Raw genomic sequence first — 11463 nt, forward strand, 5'->3', positions numbered from 1 at the left:
AAATTTGTAAGAAAAAAAATGCCACACAACATGACCCCATGTTCTCACCCAGACAGGTTTAATAATGACGTTTTAGTAACAGACATTCATAATTATACTAACCCATTCTGTCATTACAAGTACAATCAACATTCTTATTTAAGTTAATTATCTCAAATAAAAAAAAAGGTAACATTGGAATGTAATTTTGTTTCAAGTATGATGCTTCTTCACACAAAAAGTTGAAATGTTTCTATGTATGCTTGAAAGCTTTAAGCATCCCATTAAGAACTGGACAATCAGAAGAAAGAACAGAAAACTGTTAATATCTTGACCGTTGTGTCTCTTTTGTATTATATGAGAAGTTTTAGAAGTAAAGTGTTAATGTAAAACTGAACTGGATGTGTGGCTTTTAACTCTGGGAATTGGACTTCCACGTGATGTGTCCGTCCTCTCGGAGCCGGACCGCGCCGCTGGCGACCAGCTCCAGAGCGGCAGGGAAGGCCCGGTGCTCGGCCTCTCGGATCCTGTCGCACAGACTCTCCTCCGTGTCGCTGCCCAGCACGGACACCGCCTCCTGCGCGATGATGGCTCCAGCATCCACCTCTTCCTAAACACGGATGAACAAAAAAATAAATAAATTGAGGTATAGGGCCCTTTGTTTGATGTCTGGTGGTTCTACAGTTTGTCATACTTACTGCTACAAAGTGGACCGTGCAGCCAGTCACCCGCACTCCCGCCTGCAGAGCCTGCTTCTGGGCATTCACCCCCTTGAATGAGGGCAGCAGTGATGGATGGATGTTCAGCAGCTTTCCTGTAAGAATAACAAATACCAAATAATGTATAACAAGATATGACCCACCAAGATATGACCCACCAAATCATCATCTTATTTTTTCACACCGTTCCATTTCTTGACGAAGGTTCCCGTGAGGATCCTCATGAATCCAGCCAGACACACCAGCTCCACCCTAAATTCTTCCAGCACACGATCAATTGTGCCATCAAACTCCGTTCGGCTCCCGTACAGTTTGTGGTCCACCACCTGCGTCCGGGTCAGACACACACACACACTATAAACATTTAGGATTTTATTGTATAGTCCTGACTCGCCCAATCCCTCAATTAAATGCAGTCTAATCTAAACGAGCCCTTCCACTCCAGTTTTAAATATATATCTAAAATTAGATGGGTTTTTGGTTTTGCATACTTTTGTCTCCTGACAAAAAAACATCCTGGTGCAGGTCTCTTTCATGTGAAGCACTTTGTCACAATGGCGCAGTACAAATAAACTCATCGTTATTCATATTTTCACCCGTGTCTGGATGCCAGCCAGCGAAGCTCTCTTCAGGCCCTGAACTCCGGGTCTGTTGGAGATGACCACCACGATCTCTGCAGAGCTGCATGGACGCTTGGCCTGCTCCATCAGTGCCTGCAAGTTGGTGCCTGGGACAGAGAAAGTCAAGTGTTACTCTACAGATCTTTCCCAAAATGTGGAGGCTCTCCAATTCTATGCAATTCTTATTTCGAGAGCAACATAAACTCACCTGTGCCAGAGATGAGAACAGCCACCCTGGTCCTCTTGTGTGGCGTGTTGCTGTCGCAACCACTGTTCTGCTCGACACCCAACTCTCCGCTGGGAGCGGGCCCTGCATTCTGCAGGCTGTGTTTCAGGTTGCGGACCACCACAGGTTCTGCCCCTGCATAAATAAACACATAAAAACTTATTTTCTTACAATTTGCTGTACATTTTATCAATAATATTAATAGTTTATTGCCTTTCCTCTCCAGTATCTCTCACCCTGGTGCTTGTGGGCCAAAGAACCCACGATCCAGGCCTCTTCATGAGCTTGAAGCTGGCGTAGGACCCTCTGAGCATCCAGGGGGGAAACCACCAGCACAGCCCCCAGGCCACAGTTGAAGGTGCGGCCCATCTCCTCCTCGCTCAGACTCCCCTCCTTGTGGAGCCAGGAAAACACTGGAGGGACGCTCCATCGAGAGGCATCTGAGTCGGGTGATAAACACCAAGTGTGAATATTAATGAGTGACAGCTGTGGCCTTAAATAACCACAAAGTGACCTTTTCATTTTCCAGAGTGGAGGGAAACTGCTGAATGTGAAAATAATGCTGTTTATTCATGTTTGCACAGGGTCATCCCACTATAAAGACGTTTGTACTGAAAACAGTCTTCATTCCTTTTTTGCGCCCTCTCACATTAGATAACTATAAAAAAAATGATTGATATCCAAAATGCAGCTTTATCCAAAACACAAGCCACCTCCCCGCATTTCGTGTGCTTCATTTGACGATCAAGTTTCGGCGTGCTTTCATCTCACCTAAGTCGACTGCCAGCTCTTGGGGCAGCACCCGAGGGATGTTCTCCAGAAGCCCCCCCCCTGTGATGTGAGCGTAGGCTTTGACGGCACCGCTGCGAAGGATTGGCAGCAGCAGGCGGCTGTAGATCTTTGTCGGAGTCAGCAAAACCTCACCTGGAAGCAGTGTTAGTCACATGGTGGGCATTAAAAGGGTTAAACATAGACGGAGAACACACTCGGGTCCACTTGGGTGACTTACCGACAGTCTGTCCCGACCTGCCAAAAACAGCAGGGGAGCTGTAGCTGAGGTCGGCCCTCTCCAGGACTTTGCGGACCAGGCTGAAGCCGTTGCTGTGGACCCCAGAGGAGGCCAGTCCGATCAGCAGGTCCCCCTCTACAATGTCCCCCAGCCTGGGCAGCAGAGCCCCGCGCTCCACCGCTCCAACACAGAACCCCGCCAGGTCGTACTCTCCTGGAGCGTAGACGCCCGGCATTTCTGCTGTCTCACCACCTGGACATTAAAAGACATACAGCACACTCAGCTCTACCGCCATAGCAGGTAATATAGGACCTCTTTTGGATGATAGGGACACCAAAATATGAATGAATAGACTAATGATCTAAACATCATCTCCTAACTCACCCAGTAGAGCGCAGCCGGACATCTCGCAGGCCTTAGCGATGCCGCCGACCACCGACGCGGCGACGTCCACGTCCAGGCTGCCGCAGGAGAAGTAGTCGAGGAAGAAAAGCGGCTCGGCGCCTTGAGCCAGCACATCGTTCACACACATGGCCACCAGGTCCTGACCCAGACCGCCATGCTGCCCGCACGCCTGGGCAATCTGTAGAGACATTTTTTGGGGGAAATAAAGCAAAATACTTTGCGAAGTGCACAATTTAAAAGACAACAACTCTAGACTCACCAACAATGAGCTGAACCTGCTTCCATAAGTTCATGAAAGAACCTGGATCTTTCACACTTTAAATGAATGAAATTTGGATGTGTTCAGGGGTTTTAAGAAGCTTTTGAGTCGCTCTACAGATAAACAGAATCTGTCCTGCTGCTCCAATACGTCTGAGCCAAATCTGGATCCAATTTTGAATTGTTATTTCTTGGCCGATCTGGCATCTACCAAAGCCAAATTGAAGAGAGTCGAGGGTTTTAGTACTTTCCTTTGATTCTCATTTGTTCCAGGACTTTGAAATGACAACGGGTGCCACATATTTTGCACAGTAACAATAAATGACAGCAAAAGTTTGCATAATAAGTATGACTCGTGGCAAACAGTAGACACTAGCTGGCAAATCTTCCATATTCTCCAATAAATGGGATGAAGGAACCGAAGTCCCACCTTGAGTTTGGTCCCCACTCCGTCTGTCCCGGATACCAGGATCGGGTCGACAAAACCTGCTGCCTTCAGGTCAAACAGCCCAGCGAAACCTCCCAGTTCTGCATTACACCCTGGTGAGAACAAAATACCAACTATGGTCACGTTCACTGCTTCTTCTACCCTTTCTAATTTGCTACTGAATTTATCCCAGCAAACACAATGAAAATGACAGCATTAACCACTACAATTACTAAAAATACAGCAATTTGTTTCTTAATGAGAAAATGGTTTCAGTCAGCTGCTTAAATCAAACAAGCTCGTGTGTCTGATCGCTTGAAAGAGTCTTATTTAATTGCACCACAACGTATTTTCTTTGTTCGTGAGAATGAAGTTACCAGCGCGGGATGTTGCCTTGGCCAGGGGCTTGATCATGTCCACCAGCTTGTTTCCAGCAGCGATGTCCACTCCGCTGTCCTTATAGGTCAGACCTCTGTCAGAGACACAGTGAGAGACCACTCACTCAGCTGTTCCTCCCGGTGTTACACCATGTTTACAGCTAAAGCTACAGTGAGGCTTCAATGTGTTAGAATCAGTGGGGGTTTCTGGTTGAGGACTTGATCATTTAAAGAAATACTAGGACACAAGTATATTCAAATTAATGTTTATTATTCATGATATACAGTATTTATGAACTTGACTACAAACTAAGAAAAAAGTAATTTGAACAAAAGCAATACAAAAGGGGATGTTTGGGTGTTTTAATGCGAGCCTGTACCACTTTCACACACACCTGTGTTGGTTCAGGTGGGCGATGGCCCGGTGGCCGATGTCGCGGCGGTACACGGCACCCGGGAAGCCTACGGCCGCCGTGCCCCGATTGGCAGCCTGCAGGGCCGACTCCAGGGACGGCCTGACCGCAGTGACGGTGAGGACCCGCCCACCGCTGGAGACCACGCCTCCCTCCTTCAGAGCTGTGCCGGCGTGGAAAACCTGCACCCCCGAGTCCTGGACCTGGGACAAGCCTGAGGATGAACACAGTTGTTAGTCTGGTGTAATCGATGGCTTGAAAATACCAAACACACAGAACATAACATTTATAAGGATTTACTCCAGACCGTTACAATTGTGTGTAAGAATTTAATACTTCTTGTGCTGCAGTGTCATACACCTGTGATCTCTACTCCTTTCTTGTAGGAGCCGGGGTAACCGGCATTGGCCATCACCACAGTGACTGCAGAGCTGTCCTGGTGCCACACAGGGGCGTTGGAGACCAGTTTACCATTCATGGTGTTCAAGATCACTTCATACAGGTCGCTCTTCAGGAGGGGCAGCAGCACCTGAAGGAGGGCCAGCACATATTTGATGTTCATTTTAAGAGAAAATCCACTGATGGTCAAAGAAGTCAAAAGTCAAAGAAACCCACCTGACACTCCGGGTCTCCGAAGCGACAGTTGAACTCGAGGACCTTTATTCCCTGCTTGGTCAACATCAGCCCTGCATACAGCACACCTGGAAATAAAAGCTACATTTCATGAAGGCTGCAAACTGCAAACAGAAGAATGGATGCAGGGGAGCTCTCTGGACTGCAGTGCAGACAGAACACGAGCACTTGCCCACGTAAGGAGTTCCCTCCTCCCTCATCCCGTCCACAGTCTTCTGAAGGACCGTCTCTCTGATCTGCTGCAGCAGCTCCTGGCTCACCTGCACGGGACCGAGAGACACGAGCAGCATTGAAGACGCTGCACACAAGTGGAACGCTCTCATCATCCTAAAAAGGGTACCAGAAGAGAACCAGGCTGGGAGGCAGAGGAAGCGTGTACCTGAGGGGTGGGGCAGTAGGCCCCCATGCCGCCGGTGTTGGGCCCCAGGTCGCCGTCCTGCAGCCTCTTGTGATCCTGCGCTGGAGGCATCGCAGACACCGAGGAGCCGTCAGTGAAGCACAGACACTACAAAACGAGGGGGGGGGGGGAAACATGTCAATTTTCCTATAATTTATACAGAAAGGTACATTTGGTTCAATTCAGTTATGGATTTCACTAAAGAGCTTTAACTCACCGACACCTCCTCTCCTTCTAGCAGCTCCTCAACCACCACAGTGTCCCCTGCAGATCCGAAGGCTCGGTCCTGCAGAAACACGTTAAACATGCATCAACTTTTACAACAACCGATTGCTGGCTAGAAATAATATTCACTGCAGAATTTCATCATAATGTAGAAACTCCAGCCAACAAAAGAAGGTGGTTAGAATCCACAGACTGGTTGGGTGAAGCATACTGGAAAATTCTGTTCTAGTTGGACTGATCTGTGGTCAGCTGCCAGATCTCAACGTGTGACTGACTGATGACGACGGGCTTTACTAAACTCATTTTACTTCCACTTCAGTAACACATTTTGCTTTTCTTTCCACTCCTTAACTAATGGAGCTGCCAAGATGAGCGACCACAGAGACGACGCTTTTATACCTTCATGATGTCCATCACAGCCCGACAGGCCTCGTCCTGGTCTCCAGCCACAATGACTCCCTTCCCTGCTGCCAGCCCGCTGGCCTTCACCACCAGCGCCGGGAAGTCGGCCCTGGAGACCCCCAAACAATGAAATGAACTCGGTAATGTGAACATCTTTTAACAGAAAACACATCTGGACCAGATGCTGCAGCTCTGATATGAGCATTCTTTTGCGTGTGGACCATTTAACATTGGCAGTGCACGGTATTGTTTAATGGATGAAGGCTGGTGGAATATGGCAGCTGCTGCTCTGCCCAAGATGGTTTACATGAACAAAGAAATGACTTTCAAAGAGTAGAGAGGACTTTCTCTTTTCCGTCTGTAAAAGGTGCAACAAGTGTGTGATTGTGCGAGGGTGCAGTCATAGTGATCTTAGATCATCAACTCATGAAACCATCTGAGGAACAGAACATCAGGAGATATCATTTTCTATTACGGCACACATGTCTTGTGTTTAAAGGCTCTGAAAACAAAACTCCACAACTTTGCTACTGGAAATGAAAACTGAATTAAAAAAATGGTTATTGATTCACCATAAACAGTGAAAAACATGCATTTAGCCCTTTGTTTCCTCTGCTAATTTACTACAACTATGATTTTACTGAAAATGTAAGCTGTATGCTTTTCTTCATATAACCCGATCCACAGACAAACTCTGTCTCCATCCATTGTACTGACGTGCGGATGTAGTTGCAGGCCTCCCGGGGGTCGGTGAAGGAGCCATAGCGGGCCGTGGGGATGCCATGGCGCTCCATGAAGGCCTTGGAAAAGTTTTTGCTGGCCTCCAACTGGGCGGCTTTGGCAGACGGGCCGAAACAGGGCACTCCTGCCGCCGTCAGGTCGTCTACAATACCTTCAAGAGACGTTCAAGTTCAGGGAAAGACGCTACGAAGAGAAGATGACAGTTTATATGATGGCGGGTGGTGAAGGCACTTACCCGCTGCCAGCGGCACCTCAGGTCCGACCACAACCAGCCCCACATGGTGATCCTTACAGAATTGAGCCAGGATGGCGTGGTTACTCACCGATACCTCTGCATGGAGAGAGAGAGAGAGGAGGGGATCATTTACACTCTGCATGGAGAGAGTGAGGTGTTAGTTCCAGGTGTGTCTGTCATTTAATCAGTGCATTAATTAACACATTAATGTCTCATCTTACATGTTGTATTTATTGAAACACTAAGCAGACATGAATGAATGACTATAAGAAGACTTATTTATAGGGGAACCTGAGGTGTAAGGAGGAAATGTATGTTGTATTATTCTAGAGTTTAATTATAATAAGTGAATTCAAATAAATGCAAATATAAAATGTAATCCCTATTGTGTTTAATCTCTCACAAAAACTGAAATGGAACTATTGCAAATTGCCTTTTAATTAGTAGTTATGTGCCATATTTTGTTACCTTTGGACAGAGCCGAGCAAGCCGTTTCTCCGTTTCCAATCTTTATGCTAAGCTATGCTGAGCGGCAGCAGCTCCTCATCTATTTCTCAGCAGGAGAGGCAATAAGCATACTTTCCAAATTGCCAAACCATTCTGTGAAGTAATTGTTAAAGCAAATAAGTGAAATGCAATGGTTCCAGCTCCTAAAATGGGAATATTTACTGGCTTTTTGTAGTCGAGGTAACGAACTAAACATCTCTTCATTTAAACTTTTGTCTGATTTGAACATGTTAACTTGAACCCTGGGAATTTGTGACAAGGATTATTATTATTTATTTTTTTATAATTTCTGCCATGTTATAGATCACACAGTTCATTCAGGTTCTTTTTCTTCTACAATATTCAAGGTGGAACTAATGTTTTCGGCCTCATTTTTGGGGGTATTTTAAAAGGAGTACACTAGACTAAAGAGCCTTGGTGTTGGCGTTTACCAGAGTTGCGGATCTTCCCACAGCCGGCCGTGCCTGCGTTACCCGGGGCCACCAGGACTTTCTGAATCTGCGGCGATTGGGCCAGCTTCCAGGCCAGCGCATGCTCCCGTCCACCACCGCCAACCACCAGCACTGTCTCTGCCATGGCGCCTGAGCAACGAGAAAGAAGAGAGCCCGGCATTTAGCATGGCACTGAAACCGTTCACACCGTCACAGCATTTTTCTGGAGAGCAGCCAGCGCATCTCACTTGCCCTTTAACAGTTCCTAAAGTAGCCGTTTAATTGCATGCATAGCTTGACCTATAACAAAAGGGGTTCCCTAAGCTGTGACGAGGCGGTGACCTTCTCCGAGGCCTTACATTATCTTGTAATGCCACGGTAACACGGATCCAATCAACTGGAACAAAAACACAAGTCAACAATTAAAAAGGCATGGTGACCAGGCAAGGCCCAATCACCAGCAGCTGAGAACAGGGGCTCATTTGCATGGAAAAACAAAAGTCACTATCAGGTTGATGTACAGTTAACTATGCGCCGCCTTTTTTCTCTCTCTCTCTCTCTCCCTCTCTCTCCCTCTCTCTCCCTCTCTCTCCCTCTCTCTCTCCCTCTCTCTCTCTCCCTCTCTCTCTCCAAGGATATGGAATTGTACATTGAAAAAGACCCTTTGACCCCGATCCACTCCAACAAGCCGGGGTCAGACGTCAAACCAGCCCAGTCTGCAGTGACGGCATGGTCTACTATAGTGAAGACCTGCATGTGCAGCAGATACATCGTCCACTATCAGCCTTGAACACAACTGCGAGCAGACTCGGTACAAAGGGTCGAGTGTTGCACAGCGAGGGCACATGCTCCACAATGAGTCAAATCACCAGCTTTGATCGAAATCACTCGGCTCATGTGACTCACATGTCAGGGAGCAAATCAAATGCACGAGTCCAACAATGCAGGATCATTTTAAACACCCCTTCAACAACAACAACATACAGCTGATAACGTCGTACTTTTAACACTCTTATAATAACTCTGTACTCCACTGCAATTTGACTACTTAACAATTAAGTAAATCTCATTTTACTTTGGCTCACTTAATACAAGCTTCCACTCACAGTATGCATCATCAATGTGTCTGCACATGCTGAAATAAACTGTACACTCACTCTACAGTTAGCAGGATGGATGGTGTCTACATCCTGAAGCAATCTATTCCAGTATCTGAAGGTTAACATTCAATGAATCACTCCAACTAACATTAATGTTTTTTAAGTAGGAGTAAGATGCATTTGACTAGCTTTTTTTCAGCAACATAAATCATTGTTGAAATGAACATCTAGCATGCTGCTTTGATACTCACCTGTGTGTTAGGGTCTCTGTGAAGCAGGAAATAGACGGAGCCCAGTTCAGGACAGCAGCCACAAGCGTCTCCTCTGCTTACAGCCTGTGGATGTAAACTACGTTATCACTCCACCCACACACACACACACACACACACCACGTGGATCCAATAGAGCTGATGAGGAGCATGCGCAGACAAACGCTACGCAAAGTTAGGTAGAAGTGCTAAATAGCGCCAAAACAGTGAGTTTCGTCATTGTTTCCTGTTCCGTTCATGTGTGTCTTACCGTTATCTGCTGCCCAAACTCTTTTTTTGGCAAGTTTCGGCAGCGGGTTCGGATTTTTCAACTTCCTCTGGGTGCAACAGCCGAGTGCATCATGGGAATTGTAGTCAATTTGCAATGGCGGTTGTCGTGCCAAACCATGAGCCAAACAGGACGGCCCACATCTCCACCTAGCTTTCAAAATAAATTCATGTTTATCTTGTTTATTTCCTCCTCTGGCACAATTTTATTTAAAATATATATTTAATTTATTTACATGAAATAACTGTAATCACAGGCCTCCACTGCTTTTCAGGCAGAATGTGTCAGAAATCAAACAGGTGTAGCGGGGCCTATAAACACTGATCATTTTGGTAGAATAAGGAAATGATGAGTCACTTGTACTGCCAAAAGCAGCGATGAAGAGCAACTTCATGCACTAAAGTTCTCTACACAAGTATCATTTTAAGGTACTTTACTTGAGTATCTTCTCTGCTACTTTTTACCCCCCCCTCATTTACCTAGTTTTTACAAGTTCATCTACATACAAAACCTAACACGAGCTTAGATAAATGCCATCATTAAAGTACATAAGTAGGTCAATTAGCCTCAACAACTACTACTTCCGGAACAGTATAGTGTTATTACTTCATGATACAACTTATACTTAAGACATGTCCACTTGTGCTTGTGCTTGAGTGCTTTTGCTTAGTGGCATTGCTACTTCTCCTTAAAAATAGAGGATCTGAATTTAACCCTATAACCTTATAATTGATTTAAATTAACTTTATCTTATTCAGGCTGATTCAAAACGAGCCTGAAAGATTACAAATACATGCAACAATTGTATCCTACAACATACAGTACATTGGAAAATGGCCATCTTAACATATAATATAGAACTGACTTTAAGTGGGGAAAACTGATGGATATTGTTTCGTTGTGCTAACATCTAAGCACCCCGGCTGCAATGACTCCACCACCTTCAGCGCTCACTGTGGCCTTTAGAGCAGTGATTCTTAACGATGGTGGGGCCGCGAACGCCACCTAGAGGGCCGCAAAAAACTTTCAGTTTTGCACCTGTGGGCCGCGAGGGCCGCGGGACCGCATAGGTTATCAATTGAAGACACCAGAGATATTACTGTTCTCCATGAGACGCTCAGTTACAATATAGCTTCCCACCACCTGGTGGCGGTAATGCGTCAGTCAGTTGTTTAACAAGCTACAATAAGCAGAAGAAGACACTCAGCTAGCCGCTAGCCCAGGCATGGGCAAACTACGCCCGTTGGGCTTTTTAATCCGGCCCGTCAAATATTGGTACAAAATTGTCCAAACTATAATAAAGCTGGGCAGTATACCGGTTTTAATTTCCCGTATGATATGTGTTCTTCACACACCATTATACCGGTGCATAGCCAAAACAACTGCTGTCTGCTTTCAACAGGCAGCTAAATGTATTCTTTGCTGCTAATGCACAGCGGTCAGCGCTATGTATTGAGAGGGAACCCTAGTCATGGTCATAACTTTATAACACAACAATTAACAACCCACAACTAATGCTAACACACAACAGTCTGTGACACAAACAATTTGTAACACTAATAATTGTACATTTATAAAATTTCACCGCCGAACTGCATGCTGGGTACAGCTTGCGAGTGAGCCTGCTTGCTAGCACAACAGTCTGCTAACAGCTGGGAGAGGCTCCGTCGCTCCATTAACGTTATATTAAAGAACAGAACAGAGAGATTTAATGAATCATAAACATTACATGATTTAATCACTAGAGGGCAGCAGTGTTAAATCATTTAATGAACCATAAACATTACACGATTTAACCACTAGAGGGCAGCAGTGTTAAATC

The 11463-nt window shown here is 45.8% G+C and overlaps 1 protein-coding gene across 3 annotated transcripts; it reads right to left on the bottom strand.

Moving 5' to 3' along the window:
• Positions 1–34: 34 nt before the first annotated feature.
• On the bottom strand, positions 35–9715 carry gart (phosphoribosylglycinamide formyltransferase). 3 transcript variants are annotated; one of them, XM_031851952.1, is made up of 22 exons: positions 9356–9713; positions 8005–8154; positions 7067–7162; positions 6808–6982; positions 6088–6199; positions 5681–5749; positions 5446–5571; positions 5239–5326; positions 5049–5134; positions 4794–4962; positions 4416–4647; positions 4021–4115; positions 3647–3756; positions 2938–3136; positions 2554–2805; positions 2316–2468; positions 1781–1984; positions 1527–1679; positions 1295–1425; positions 883–1024; positions 678–793; positions 35–589 (listed from the first exon to the last, which is right to left on the bottom strand). In XM_031851952.1, exons 2-22 carry the CDS (start codon positions 8147–8149, stop codon positions 392–394), a joined length of 3051 nt encoding a protein of 1016 aa, XP_031707812.1. In that variant the 5' UTR covers positions 8150–8154; positions 9356–9713; the 3' UTR covers positions 35–391. The 3 variants fall into 3 exon arrangements, with proteins under 3 accessions (XP_031707812.1, XP_031707811.1, XP_031707810.1); XM_031851951.1 differs by having other exon boundaries at positions 35–793; positions 9356–9439; positions 9624–9712; XM_031851950.1 differs by having other exon boundaries at positions 35–793; positions 9356–9715.
• Between the last annotated feature and the right edge of the window lie 1748 nt (positions 9716–11463).

This window comes from Anarrhichthys ocellatus, unplaced genomic scaffold (genome assembly GCF_004355925.1).
Source record: "Anarrhichthys ocellatus isolate YVR2014 unplaced genomic scaffold, GSC_Weel_1.0 scaffold12, whole genome shotgun sequence".
NCBI classification, from domain to species: Eukaryota; Metazoa; Chordata; class Actinopteri; order Perciformes; family Anarhichadidae; genus Anarrhichthys; species Anarrhichthys ocellatus.

Excerpts from the sequence above, each read along its gene's own strand:
- gart (XM_031851950.1), bottom strand. The coding sequence starts at position 8,149 with ATGGCAGAGACAGTGCTGGTGGTTGGCGGTGGTGGACGGGAGCATGCG. Across the intron at positions 5,327-5,445 it reads CCTACTGCCCCACCCCTCAG|GTGAGCCAGGAGCTGCTGCA; the intron begins GTACACGCTTCC and ends GGTCCCGTGCAG. Across the intron at positions 4,648-4,793 it reads GAAAGGAGTAGAGATCACAG|GCTTGTCCCAGGTCCAGGAC; the intron begins GTGTATGACACT and ends GTTCATCCTCAG.